This window comes from Ovis canadensis, chromosome X (assembly GCF_042477335.2).
Source record: "Ovis canadensis isolate MfBH-ARS-UI-01 breed Bighorn chromosome X, ARS-UI_OviCan_v2, whole genome shotgun sequence".
Lineage (NCBI taxonomy): Eukaryota > Metazoa > Chordata > Mammalia > Artiodactyla > Bovidae > Ovis > Ovis canadensis.
In genome coordinates this window covers 130635923-130650929 of record NC_091727.1, presented here as the reverse complement: position 1 = coordinate 130650929, position 15007 = coordinate 130635923, and the positions used below count along the sequence as shown (strand labels likewise).

General features: G+C 40.5%; 1 protein-coding gene across 4 annotated transcripts in view; it reads right to left on the bottom strand.

Annotated features, from left to right (window-relative positions):
* Positions 1 to 7463: 7463 nt before the first annotated feature.
* Positions 7464 to 15007, bottom strand: part of MORC4 (MORC family CW-type zinc finger 4) — a 61146-nt gene continuing 53602 nt past the window's right edge. For 2 of the 4 annotated variants that reach the window (XM_070290965.1, XM_070290967.1), the window contains 3 exons: positions 9196 to 9889; positions 8620 to 8903; positions 7464 to 8315 (listed from right to left, as the gene is read on the bottom strand). In XM_070290965.1, the coding sequence (XP_070147066.1) occupies positions 8162 to 8315; positions 8620 to 8903; positions 9196 to 9889 (1132 nt within the window). In that variant the 3' untranslated portion in view covers positions 7464 to 8161. The remainder of the gene's footprint in view (positions 8316 to 8619; positions 8904 to 9195; positions 9890 to 15007) is intronic. The other 2 variants (XM_070290966.1, XM_070290968.1) reach the window with 1 other exon arrangement.

Genomic DNA, 15007 nt, shown 5'->3' with positions numbered 1-15007 from the left:
ATCTCATGGATGGTGGATGGCCAGGTTCCTCTGCCTATGGAATTTTCCAGGCAACAATAGTGGAGTGGGTTGTCATTCCCTTCTCCAAGGGATCTTCCCAACTCAGGGATTGAACCTGGGTCTCCTGCACTGTAGGCAGATTCTTTACCATCTGAGCCACCAGTCACTTTTAATTCTTTACACTTTAGTTTTCTCATCTGTAAAATGGGGATTATACCTGCCTCTCAGTGTGGTCATGGCAGATAGTAAGACCTCAATAAATGGTTAACTGTATTCTAAGCATCAGTTCAGTCAGTCAGTCAGTTCAGTTGCTCAGTCATGTCCGACTCTTTGTGACCCCATGGACTGCAGCACACCAGGCCTCCCTGTCCATCATCAACTCCCAGAGTTTACTCAAACTCACATCCATTGAGTTGGTGATGCCATCCAACCATCTCATCCTCTGTCGGCCCCTTCTCCTCCTGCCTTCAATCTTTCTTAGTATCAGTCTTTTCAAATGGGTCAGTTCTTCACATCAGGTGCCCAAAGGATTGGAGTTTCAGCTTCAACATTAGTCCTTCCAATGAATATTCAGGACTGATCTCCTTTAGGATGGACTGGTTGGGTCTCCTTGCAGTCCAAGGGTCTCTCAAAAGTCTTCTCCAATACCACAGTTCAAAAGCATCAATTCTAAGCATATTGGTGACCTAAAAAGTCATGCCAAAGTTCACTAAAATGTGTCATGTGTCTTTGGGGAATGGAGACAGACAAAGTACATTTTCTACCACAGATCAGAATCTACATTAACAGGGGGATATCCTTTTTTCCAGGCCAAAACTTCTCAAGATTCTTCCCAAAAGTCTGAATTAATACCTTGAAGACTTTGAATAGGCATCTACTCATCAAATTCTGGGCTTCCCAGAGGGCGCTAGTGGTAAAGAACATGCCTGCCAATGCAGGAGACATAAGGGATGTGGGTTCAATCCCTGGGTCAGAAAGATCCCCTGGAGGAGGGCATGGCGATCCACTCCAGTATTTTTGCCTGGAGAAGTCCATGGACAGAGGAGCCTGGCGGGCTACAGTCCATGGGGTCGCAAAGAGTCGGATACGACTGAAGCAACTTGGCACACAGGCACATCAGATTCCATTAACAGAAGCCAGGGGCAAAACAGACTTGAGAAGCTGGAGAGGAAAGAGGTGGTGATAGTTTTTGACCTTGATCCAGATTTAAGAAAATGTGAGGTGGAACAGAATCATGATCTATCAGGTCCCACTGCTAGAGAAAAGCTTAGTCCAAGGGAATTTCCCGAGCTCAATGACACTAGGGGAGACTTCGTTAGCCACTTTCCTAATTCATATCAGACCAAGGCTCCATTGCTAAAGAAATTTAGCATAGCCCCCTTCTTGTCGGCATTTCAAGCCCTTGGTCCATTCTGTTCCTTATGCCCCAAACCGGTAATTAACTATTCCTCAAACCCTTGGTGTGTTCCCTAACTTACCCCACATCCAGTCTTATGATTTTGCTTATGCCATTCCCTACACTTGGAAACCCTCCCTACACACCTCCATCTTCCCAATCCTCACAGGTTTCCACATCCCATCTGGAAAATCAGGCCTTTGGGAACACTTTCCTGAGCCTCTGCCTAAAGACATCTTGCTTGTCCCTGAGGACTCAATGGCCAAACATATGGAATGTGTTTGGCACCCAAACATTTGAAGAATTATCTAAAAGTGGGTTAGGGATTTCTGATGATTCACATCAAAACTCTGGGTATAGGTATAGAGGCAAGTAACAAAACACATGTCTCTTACAGATTTTATTTTCCATTAGAAAATGAATGCTATTTATGTCTCATTTAATGGCTAAAGCTTTAACATAACCAACAGTATCTAAATCCATTCCAGTGATGTAGTTTATTATCCAACCACGTACCCTGACTTTGGAATCAGAAAGTATGCTTCCTGAATTTCCTCTCAGCCTAAGAGAATTTATGAGTCAGGGATGTCCTTGTCACCTAGCGGGCTTCCCTGGTGGCTTAGACAGTAAAGAATCTGTCTGCAGTGCAAGGAGATGCAGGTTCAATCCCTGGATCAGAAAGATCCCCTGGAGAAGGGAATGACTACCCACTCCAGTATTCTTGACTGGGAAATCCCATGGAGAGAGGAATCTGGTGGGCTACAGTCACACAGAGTTGGACACGACTGAGCGACTAATACTTTGTCATCAAGTACAAGTTACTCTTTTGGGGAAATTACACTTGACTTAGCTTGACCTCACCCCTAGCTTTCCTGAGCATACTTCCATGCTTCACTCATAACATAGTACTACAGAAAGAAGTTTTAATACATAGTACAGAACTCTGAAACATATTCTACCTGGAGATTACCTGTATGAACCAGGAGCCTACCAATTAAGCCTCTGTCTCTAAATTGTCACCCCGGATTATTTGCAATCAGCGGACTTGGGTAAGCAAAATCTTCCTCCCTGGGGCCACAAAGTCTCTGACCTGGTTCTCTGGAAGGTCCCCATTTGTTCATCCAACAAGCATGTACATACAATTGTCTCTCTGTATCTGTTGGGGATTGGTTCCAGGATCCCCATCAGATACCAAAATCTGAGGATGCTCAAATTCATTATATAAATTGGTGTTTAATTTGCATAAAAACTATACATAGGCTCCCCTACATTTTAAATAATCTCTAGATTACTTATAACTAATTCAATGTAAATGCTATGCAAATAGTTGTAAATACAATGTAAATGTTATATACCTAAATGAGGCAGATTCAAGTTTTGCTTTTTGGAACTTGCTGGATTAGAAATTTTTTTTTCCATCTGTGGTTGGTTGAATTTGTGGATGCAGAACTCAGGATTTGGTGGGCCAACTGTACTTGCACTGACTTTCTAACATGTTCTGGAAACTTACCAGCATACCTCAAAGATATTTCACACTCGATTCTAGATCATTACAATAAAGCAAATATCTCAATAAAGAGAGTCACAGGGATTTTTTTGGTTTCCAAGGGCATGTTGAAGTAAGGTTTATACTATATTGTAGCATATTTATGTACAATAGCATTATGTCTAACAAAACCATGTACATGCCTTAATTAAAAATATTTTATTGATAAGAAATGCTAACCATCATCTGAGCCTTCAGTGAGTAACAGCAAAGATTATTGATCACAGATCACCATAACAAATATAATAGTGAAAAGGTTAGAAATATCATGAGAATTGCCAAAATGTAAAACAGAGACATGATGTGAGCAAATGCTGTCGGAAGAATGACACTGATAGACTTACTCCACACAGGGTTGCTACAAACCTTCAATTTGTTAAAAAAAAAAAAAAAACCCAAAGAGAACAAACCAAAACACAAACAAACAAAAAACCCACGCAATATCTGCAAGGCGCAATAAAATGAGGTATGACTGCATTTCCTTGAGGTGTGTTGTCTGTCCTTTGAAAAAGGATAGCTCCTCTTCCCTAGAAATAAACTATCACTGCTCTTGGAAAAAGTGAGAAAATTCCTCAGAATTTTTTTTTTTTCCTTTTGAGTTCTCATTCTCAAGATCTGGTCTCTATAAACTTCTTGTGATTATATTCTATAATTCTCAGTATTTAAAAATGGAAATCTAGGGAGCCTCCTTGTGATAATATTCAAATACTTGTTATAAAGAACACCCGTATTCCCTTTCTCCTGGTAGCCTTTCTAATTATTCTAAGATCAGCTAAGGAGAAACACTAAGCCACTCCAGCTCACAGTGTTTGCCTCCCATAACCTGCAGAAATTACTTAGTCTTTCATTTTCAGAGTTTAAGGCCCAGGATTATCTATCTCACCCATATTGCATTTTTCTACCCCCTCCTATAAACGAGGCACTGTTTCAGGTTCTTGAAGGAGATGGAGATAGGAGCAAAACGCACATTCCATCATTAACTCATTCATGAACAACTATTGGTTATCTACTCTATACCAGGTATCATTGGCAAAAACAGGCATGGTCCCTCCCCGCATGGAATTTATTAGTGAGAGGCAGGCAGAAACTGGAGAAGGAAATGGCAACCCACTCCAGTACTCTTGCCTGGAAAATACCATGGAGAGACGAGCCTTATAGGCTATAGCCCATGGGGTCGCGAAGAGTCGGACACGACTGAGTGACATCACTTCACTTCAGACAGAAACTGTGTTGTGTTCTCCACTGTAAATCACACATCACACATTACTGGGTAGTAGGTATCCAATAAATATTTGTTAAATAAATGAAATCAAACAGCCAAATCTATAACAGCAAATTGTGAGAAGTGTTATGGATTAAACAAAACCAGACACGTGACAGAATTGGGTAGACAGAGAAAAATGGCTGCAGGGGAAAGCCTGTCAGAGAAAGCTGACATTTATATAAAGGCCTGAAGGATGAGAAATAGTCAGCCATGCCAAGACTAGAGATATGAGCATTCAGAGAGGAAATAGTCTGGGGAAAGGCTCTACTGAAGCAAGAGCATGAACTATTTCTGGGGGAAGACCACCATGAGCAAGAGGAAAAGTGAGACAGGATGGATGAAGAGTTGGAAGACACTAAGTAGAAGCAGCAGGCAGGGGTCTTCATAGGACATTGTAAGGAGTGAGAATTTTATGCTAAGTGCAATGAGGAAGGGCTTTAAACAGGGAGCCATGTATTCTGACTCGTATTTTTTTTTTTAATCACTCTGGTTGCAGTGTAAGACAATTGTGGGAACAAAAATGGAAGCAAGGAACCAGTTAGGAGTTGCAGGCACTAGTGGTAAAGAACCTGCCTGCGAACGCAGGAGACGTTAAGAGACATGGGTTCGATCCCTGGGTCGGGAAGATCCCCTGGAGGAGGGCATGGCAACCCACTTGCTTAGAGGATGCCATGGACAGAGGAGCCTGGTGGGCTATAGTCCATAGGATTGCAGAGAGGCGGACAGGACTGAAGCGACTAAGCAGAACTGCACATGGAAGATGATAGTAGTTTGGACTAAGCAGATGTAGTAAATATGAGTGGAGTCAAGATATACTTTGAAGACAGAATTGACAGACTTTCTGACAGACTGGATGTGTAGGACTAAAGGAGGAAAATTAAGGATAACTTCCAGGTTTCTAGCTTAAGCAACTGAGTGGGTGGAGGTGCCATTTTCTAAAATGAGTAAAATTGGGGGAAGGAACAGTCCCAGAGTGTGTGTGTCACTGTTTAACAGTTTTATTTGAAATGTCTGTGAGACCTGGAAGTGCAAATGTCAAGTAGGCAGTTGACTTTATTAAATGTGGAGCTTTCTAATGGGAAACCTAGGACAAGGTCACTTGCGATAAGAGTCTAAGTGACAACAAACTTCTATGCTCAAAGGAAATTCTTATCTGGCTAGGTTAATCAGAGGAATTTCCAGGAAAGAAGGTGATATTAGAGCCAAAAGAAAGATGATGAAGGAAAATAATCCAGGCAAAAGGAATAGAATGGCAAAGATGGAACAGAAGAAAAATCTCAAGGCAGGTTCAGAAACTGAAAGAGTTCAGCTTGGATGGAACATGGTTTCTGTTTGGAATGTGAGAAGAATCTACTGAGCTTGGTTGAAGTCAGAAGGGAATTTGCATTGCACTCGGTGCACAACTGAAAGCACTCACTAGAACAAGTTGTTGAGCAGAGGCCTAACTCGATGAGGGCATTAAAAGCAATTTAGTGACAGGGAGGCCAGATATGAATCTAGTTCAGTTAGGAAGGCATGAGGTAGTAAGGACCTAATTGTTGACTGTGGAAATGAAAAATTAAAGGGCAAATGTGATTTTTGTAAGAATTATATTAACTTGACAGGATAGCCAGGAGAAGACAAACAATTTTTTTTTTCTTTTTGCCTCCACAGTACATCATAATCTCTGATAAGGCTGGGTGACACTGTTCAAGATCTCCACTGCCTCATTTAACTTTGGTTAAAGGGACTTCGTACTGGTATAGTTTCATTGTAAACGGGCAACAAAGGGGTAGCTCTAGTATCGTAGAGACTGAACTCACAGAGCTATCTGTTGTTGGAAGGAGCAGTTTGGGGTTGAGACCACAGATTAGCACATGGTCTGAGAGTAAAAACAAGTAGAGTTGAATGTTTCCACCCTTTTCATTCTAAAGCCCAACTGCCTGTACTCTTTCATATTCTGCCCCACTGCTGACCCCGCCCCCCCGCCCCACCCCACCCTACACGCATGCCCGCCACATTCTCTCTCAGGCTGAATCTTCAATGCTCTGAATCTTCCCCTATACCACTCTCCCCTCATATTGTTCCTCTCTGTGCAAAGTCCCACTGTTTCACAGCCCTCATCTGAAGAGCAAGTATCCCTGAGAGAGTGGCTCAAAGTACCACCTGCCTTCCCTCAGTACATTAGACAACCGGGGCCTTTCATATCATAGTCTGACATAAGAATTCATCATTTGGTAGCAAGAGCAGCAGTGAGGTAAGGGAAGAGGGCAGGGCTATCTTTAAGCACCCATTCTACGGGTGAAGTGCACCTCTAGCCTCCTCTTACTTCCTTGCAGTCCCACAAGTATCTATGATGGCTCTCCTGAATTTCAAAAAAGTTAAAATAAGTTTGGGAGAGTCTTGTGAAGTAACTGCAGAGGAGAAATAAAATGAACATCCAAAACCTCCTTCAGGACTAGCTAATCCTTTGCAACTGCTTGATCCCACCTGTCTATAATTTCTTCATTATTTCCTATTTTTCACTGTTTGTATATTTTTACGTATTCATTGGTCAATGTCTTTTGAAGACTACCTTTAACTCTTTGGAGAGTATGCACTATACCAATACAATAAAGAAGAGAATAAATAAAATGTCTACTTTACAGGAGTATGTTTCACTATTTCTGATAATATGAGATCTATCCTTCACTCAGCAGTACCCTGAAGAGTAGGTAGGAGGTGTATTCTGAGGGATATCAAATAGACGTCACTGTTCTACAATACCTCCCCACTTAACCTTAGAGCCCACAGTCGTGGTGATATGCGTTTTAAAAATTGGAGCCTTGAAGATTTCTTTTTCAAGAATTCCTTATTAAAATGCAAACGCCACAGAGGAGGGTGGGTAGATGGGTCATGATTTAACCTTGAAAGTTACTCAGTAATGTCTGACTCTTTGCAACCCCATGGACTATACAGTCTGTGGAATTCTCCAGGCCAGAATACTGGAGTAGGTAGCCTTTCCCTTCTCCAGGGGATCTGTCCAACCCAGGGGTCGAACCCAGGTCTCCCGCACTGCAGACAGATTCTTTACCAGCTGAGCCGCAAGGGATTTAACCTTATTTCCCTTATATTAACCCATCACTCCTACAAGTCACATTTTTTACATTCCAGCTTTTTCCATGCTTTCTTTCATGTTATTTTTCCAGAGGTAATACTAAATACAACATAAATTATAAGTATAAAAATTACCTTATATTTTCACACAGTCTCTCACTTGATATCTAAATCCAAGCCTATTCATTTAAAAAACGATTTATTTTTTCCAATTTAAGAAGAATAACAGGTTTATAGTAGAAAATTTGAAAAAGGTAGGAAGACAGGAAAAAGAAACAAGTGTCAACCACAGTCCTACCATGTAAAGAACAGCCATTGTTAACAATGCTGTCATGCCTATTCTTTCAGCAAAACTTACTAAGGCCCCATTTCCGATATGATGCCTTCCTTGCCCTTCCTTCTCCAGAACTTCTCTATCATGTTTATTCCACTCATTTGTACAAGTCTGTTAACTTGGTGTGGGTTTTGTGTTTCCAACTAGAATGTTAGGTCCTTGAAGGCTGAAACTGTGAGTTATACTTCTTCACTCATCCTCAAACACCTGGTACATTGGACCCAATATTTGCTGACTGATTTAAGTTAAATGAATACAAATCATATCAGAAAGAATATGAAATAGGCCAAGTATCTGAGTCATTAAAGCTTTCTGGTCACCTGGTTTGGTGATGACTGCTTTTCTGTTCCTGGAACTCTTGAAGTCTATTAAGCCTCTTTTTCTACACCAAGACTGTGCAAAAAGCAGGCTGATTAAGAGCCAGGATTACTCAAAGATTCTCCTTGTGAGGCATAAGGATGAGAGAGAGAGAGAGAGAGAGACAGCAAGCGAGAGAGGGAGGGAGGAAAGGAGGGGGTAGAGAAGGGGATATAGAGTATCTGGTGCTCAATCCAGTATGTGATTTGCCTCCAGCACTGTATACAGGATCCCATCCACTTGTTCTGAGTCAAACCCGATCTCACGAAGCTCCAAGTGAGGGAGGACAGAAGTAAGGAGATAGCTGACGTGGATACGCAGCCGCGTAAGCTTTGCCAAAGCCCTGTATGATGGAGTGAGGGACAGAAGAGATGACATGAGGTCATTAGCCAACAGAACAAAATGAAGCTCCTTCAAAATGGGCCTACATTTCTCAACAATTACGTTTCCATTAGCTAGAAAGAAAGAAGAAAGCATAATGCCACCAAGCACTGGGAGATTGGCTGCAGCTCTCTAAGTGACTGCTCAATCCTTGGTGGCCTAGGAATTAATTAAGGCTTCTTCTTATCTATGATCAGTAACCAGGGGTCCTACGGGAGGCTTCCCATTAGCACTCACAAGCTGATAACTAAACCCTAGTAATTAACCTTTCTAGGTCATCTCCCTCTGGGGTCCGGTAGGAGACCTGAGCCTTCTGCAGCACTTCCAGGTGTATCTCTGTCTCCTTCAGTTTCTCTTTTAGTTCTTGCTTCTCCTCTTTGGTTCTTTCCAGCTCAGCTTTCAGAATCTGGAATTCAGCTTGGCGATAGCCCATGTGTTTCTTGCTCCAATACAAGCCTTCCGTCTCCTGGGTACTATAGGTTACCAATTCATGTTGGACTTTCTTGAATTTGGAATGCCAATGATTCCTCTCCTGTTCCAGCTCCTCCACCTGCAGTCCAAGAAACAGAAATTCAATGACCCCACATTTCACTGAAAGCTAAAGAGTGTCCCCAGGTTTCCCGAACGTATTCACCCTGTGATTCCCCTAAATGTATTCTTCTGTTTATGGACCTTTTCAAATCCCCAATATGGGAGGGAAGCCCATTAGGGTTCACTTGATCTGAGATGTACCACAGAATCATTCAATGGCTTACTGTTTATACATGAGATCATCAGTTCTATCTCTCTGGTCCCTTGGTTACAATAGCCTCTCATTCCCAGTAGTAAGATGTTACCCTAACCTTTTGCTGGAACATATTCCTTTCCGCCAAAACACGTTCCAATTTTTCTGCGGTTCTCTTCAGTTCTTCTAGCTCTCTTTGGTTCTTCATCTTTGGTATATTACGACCGCTGCTCTCCTCGTAGCCTCTTCCTTTCTCTGCAATAGCTGCAGCAGGAGCTGGAGCAGAGGCCACAGAAGAATAAGGCACCGGATTCAAGGATTCAGCTGTTTTTCTTCTCTCAGCAAGCTCCTCTCTGTTAAAAGGGATCAGCTGAATGGGAGCTCCTGAATCTCTAATACCTTTTGCAACACCGACAACAGCTACAAAAGGTCCCTTGCTCACTTCTTCCTTGTTTACATGTGTGTTGCCTCTGTTAGAATCTTCTGCCACCAATCGGGGCATTTGATCTTCTAACTCTTCAGGGAGCAAGGAACCCTGGTGTTGGTCCTGGGCCCCCGAATACAGAACTGAGGCCTCCCTACTCTGACTGGTACTCTTGATTGCTTCTGGGTACTCTGGGGAAAGGTATGGTGGTGTGCTTCTCTCAGAGCTGGTCTTCTCACGGCTGTTCTCCCCTTCTGGGTTGGCAACTGCTGCCTCCACTCTCCTGTAAGGGCCAGGCATGGAATAATCTAGAGGAAGTGTTGTCATCTCATTCTGGAGCCTTCTTCGTTTCTCCACAGGTTCCTCACCTAGGATCCATTTGTACTTACTGCAAGAAGAAGAGGAAATTCAATTTTAAGCCATCACAAAGAAGCTAAGTATATTCTTATTCTATGGAGGATATATCTTATCCTATGGACACAGATATTCATCTTCAAATTTCCTATATTACAACCGACTCTAGCTGTTATTCACAGATCATTTCATGTTAGCAATACATTTTTACCCCCAAACCCCAACCCCTTCACTCATGCAATTTGCTGAGATAGTGATGTGTCTGTCTTAAGAAAGCGGAGAAATTGAGAGGTATGAAGAAAGTCAGCATCTGAATATAGCAGGACTAGGCTGACCTTGGTAAAATTTCTGAAAATAGGATTGAAACTAGCCTGACTTAGAAGTTTCCGAAAGGCAAGTGAAGGAAGAAAAACAAAAAAAGTACACATGCAAAATCCCCTAACAAAAGAATGGAGAAAAGGTCATAAAAAGCCTCGTGGAGTCAGTGGAGGAGACCGAGCCAGCTCGTTAATTTTAAAGTGTCACAAAAACCTTCCAGTATCAAAGACTTATGAACATTTTTATATTGCAATGGGACACCACACAGTGCCTTTGCCAGCCAACTGGATTGTGGCTATTGCCCATCATCCACTTGTAAAAGTTAATTAAAATACAGGGCCCTAGTCAGAAACAAAGAAACCAAATCAGCTAGCTCAAGTCATTCCCCACTTAGGGCTAAAGAATTCCCCTCTGTCCGGGCAAACAGGCACTCCCTCAATTCTTCAGGGAAGTTTAGGATAGTGACTCAAATCACCTTCCATTTCTGGCTGCCATAAACAATAATGGTTGAAGGAACTAATAACAACAACAAGAAAAACAGATGCCACCAAAATCTATAGGCAATTTTATATCAAGCAGGAGGATGGGATAACTATCCTTCTCTCTCTCCAGAAAAATCAAGAAATTTCAAGGTAAAAATTAACTTTTAAGTTTTCAATGAGAAAGAACCAGGCATGTTATTGGCCACCATAGCTCAAGGCTGCCCGTGTTTCTCTGCCAATTTCAGAGAACATCTGTAAAACATCTCAAACCTTAGCTTCTTAGAATGCCCTAAATGTTCTTCAAAACTTGTGTTTGCCCAGAAATAAAACTGGTCTGTCATCTCAAGAGGGCTTCCCTGGTGGCTCAGATGGTAAAGAATCCACCTGCAGTGCAGGAGACCCAAATTCAATCCCTGGGTTGGGAAGATCCCCTGGAGAAAGGAATGGCTACACATTTCAGTATTCTTGACTGGAGAATTCCATGGACATAAGAGCCTGGTGGGCTACAGTCATCTTAATAAGATATTGTTGTATCAGCCTTAAGGGGAAAACAAAAGGCCTTAGGGACTATGTAAGAACAAATGCATTCATCTTTAAACATGTGTAGGGCCACTGTAGATGGTCCATTTAGCTGCAGCACTGAGGATGATAGAACAAGAAGCTTGCAGGTATGATGGAAGCATATATGATACCAGATAGCAACCACAAAGTTTTACAAAAGGCAATTAACATCAAAGTATTCTTTTCATTTTCCTACTTCAAAAGTTCTGTCTTTAGTTATCCTCTTTTCTCCCTACACTTTTCTTTGGTAATATCATACAATCTTTTGGCTCTAACTTCTGGAAGATAACTTCCAAGTGGTGTTCCCAGCCCAGAATCTCCAGTACTGAATTTCTGACTGCCTGTTACACATTTTTTTTTTCCTGGAGGTCCCACTGGTATCTCATTCAGTATGTATAAAACTGACTTCTCTCTTTCACCTTCAAACCTGCTCCCTCTACTAAGTTTCCTATTTGTGTTACGACATCAACAAACTCTCAGTAATTTTATATGGTTCTACCACTATCAATACTCAAGTTCAAGCTCTCATTACCTTTCCTGTGCTACTGCAATGGCTTTTCCAGTCTCCCCTTGTCACACCTCCAGATCACCCACTGCCAAGTTAATCTTCCAAAGGCATTGCTCCAATCATGTCACCTCCCTAATTGCAATCTCTAGGTATAATTCCCCCCAACATAAAGTTCAAATATCTTGGCTTGGTATTCAAGCTTTTCCATTCCAAAACACAGGGAACATTTACTGAGCACTTACTCTGTGCCAGTTTGGTGAGTCAATGTGTATGAGGAGATACTTTTATCTTCATTTTAAAAAGACAATGCTCAGGCCTAGAGAGGTTAAATAACTTTCTGAAAGTCATGTAGCTAGTAAGTGACAGAACTGGGACTTAATTTGGCCCTAGCTTTCTCTCTTACTACTTCCCTTCAAAGACACCAGCCAAACAGAATGCCCCACGATTTCTCAGACTGCTTCTTTTGATTGGAACACACTTCTCAACACAAGACAATTCAAATGCCGCTTTTGAATTCCCATAGCACTTTAGCACTCTCAGTATAATAAATATAATACAATAAATATATATTGCTTTCTACTGTGTATGTGTATTGCAGGTTTCCCACTAAAGTATAAACTCCTTAACAGAAGGTAGCTTAACTAACTGTGCTACATGGGGATGAGGGAACAAAACTTTGCAAATAAGAGGCAATCCAAAAGGAACTATGATGTTAATGAGAGACAGTGAATGGGTTTTACTTATTGGCTCTGTAAATACTTCTGATTCTTCCCACTAGGAATCAACTCTTATTCTAGATCTGAATTCACTGGTTTAGTAAAGATTAATTCAGGGTTTACATACCAGGGATTATTTTCCAACTACATAGTTTCTTCTCATTTTTTTTCTTTCTGTCATATTTCTCCATTGGTTGCCTGCAGAGAAGCCAGCTGATGTTTTGATAGGGACTGCACTGAATCTGTAGCTCAGTTTGGGGAGTACTGCTATCTTAACAACACTAAGTCTGCTGACCCACAAATATGAAATTCGTTTTCATTTTAGGCTTTCTTATTCTCATGTTAAAGACGCTTACTCCTTGGAAGAAAAGTTATGACCACCTAGACAGCATATTAAAAAGCAGAGACATTACTTTGCCAAAAAAGGTCCATCTAGTCAAGGCTATGGTTTTTCCAGTAGTCATGTATGAATGTGAGAGTTGGACTATAAAAAAAGCTGAGCAACAAATTGATGCTTTTGAACAGTGGTGTTGGAGAAGACTCTTAAGAGTCCCTTGGACTGCAAAGAGATTAAACCATTCCATCCCGAAGGAAATCAGTCCTGAATATTCACTGGAAGAACTGATGTTCACTGACTCGATGGACGTGAATCTGAGCGAGCTCCGGGAGCTGATGATGGACAGGGAGGCCTGGCATGCTGCAGTCCATGGGGTCGCAAAGAGTCGGACACAACTGAGCGACTGAACTGAATTCTCATTTAAAAATATTTTGTAGTTTTCAGTGTACAAGTCTAGCTTGTACTTCCGTTAAATTTGTTAATCCTCTATTTTTGAAGCTACTATAAATGAAGCTAGTATAAAACTTCTCCTCCTGCTGGGAGAGATTGAAGGCAGGAGAAGGGGCCGACAGAGGATGCGATGGTTGAATGGTATCACCAACTCGATGGATATGAGCTTGAGCAAGCTCTGGGAGTTGGTGATGGACAGGGAAGTCTGGCATGCTGCAGTCCATGGGGTCGCAAAAAGTCGGACATGACTGAGTGACTGAACTGAACTATAAATAGAATTGCTTTATTAAATTTTTTTCTTAATTTTTGCTGTTCTTTTCAAAGAGCCAATCTTTGGTTTCACTGATTTTTCTATTGTTTTTCTATTCTCCATTTCATTTTCATTCTGATATTTCCTTCTTTCTGCTTGATTTGGGGTTAGCTTGCTCTCATATCTTTAGTTTCTTAGGATGGAAGTTTAGGTTAACAATTTGAGATGCTTCTTCAATTTTAATATAAGCATTTACAGATATAATTTCCCCTCTGAATACTTCTTTAGCTTCAAGGTGTAATTTTTTGTATATTTCATTTTCATCTTAAGGTATTTTAATTTTCCTTGTGACTTCTTCTTTTACTCATTTTTAAAATTTTGGAGCATGGTATTTAATTTCTACATATTTGTGAATTTCCCAAATTTCCTTCTGTTGCTGATTTCTAATTTAATTGCTATGGTTGCAGAATATCCTTTATATGATGTCAACCCTTTTAAATTTGTTGAGGCTTCTTTTATGGTCTAACATCTGGTCTATTCTGGAGAATATTCCATGGGCACTTGAGAATAATATTTACTATGCTGTTTGGGGGTGAATTGTTCTGCATGTATCTGTCAGGTCCAGTTGGCTTATAGCATTCTTCAACCCTTCTATTTTGATCTTTTACCCATTATTGAAAGTGGGATACTGAAGTTTCCAACTCTTACTGTTAAACTGCCTATTTCTCCCTTCAGTTCTGTCTACTTTTGCTTTGTGCATTTTTTGGGCTCTGTTGTTAGGTCCGTATATGGGTATAATTTTTGTATCTTCCTAATGGACTTTATCAATATGAAATGTCCCTCTTTATATCTGGTAACATTTTCTGTTTAAAGTCTATTAGTTTGTCTGATATTAGTACAGCCACTCTTGTTCTGTATATACGGTATGTCTCTTTTCATCTTTTAACTTTCAACCTATTTGTATCTCTGAACATAAAATATATAGATATTACATTTGTGTATGTAAAAAAATCCAATTAGATAATCTCCAGCTTTTGATTGGATTGTTTAATCTTATCACATTTAATGTTATTATTCATATGTTAGAATTGATGTCCATTATTTGGTTTTCTGCTCTCTCTCTATGTCATGGTTTCCTTCTTCCTTTACTGTTCCTCTTTTCATGTTATGTGGGTATTTTCTAGTTTAACATTTACAAATCTAATAATACATTACTATAATTATTACTTTATATAATGTTATGTCTTTTGAGGAAGCTAAGAGAAGAAAGTAGAGCAAGGACATATTTATAGTTTGTTAAATTAACCTTATCTTTCCATTTTAAATTTTAATTTCTTACTATGGATGTGAGTTACCATCTGGTATTATTTCCTCACTCCAATACAGCTTTGCTCCCACCCACTTATTTTATGCTATTATTGGCAAATATTTTATATCTGTAGATAATCCCAACAATAAAATTATATATATCTATGAAATTATATACATATACATATTGTTTATGCAATTATTCTTTTAATCAGTTAAGAA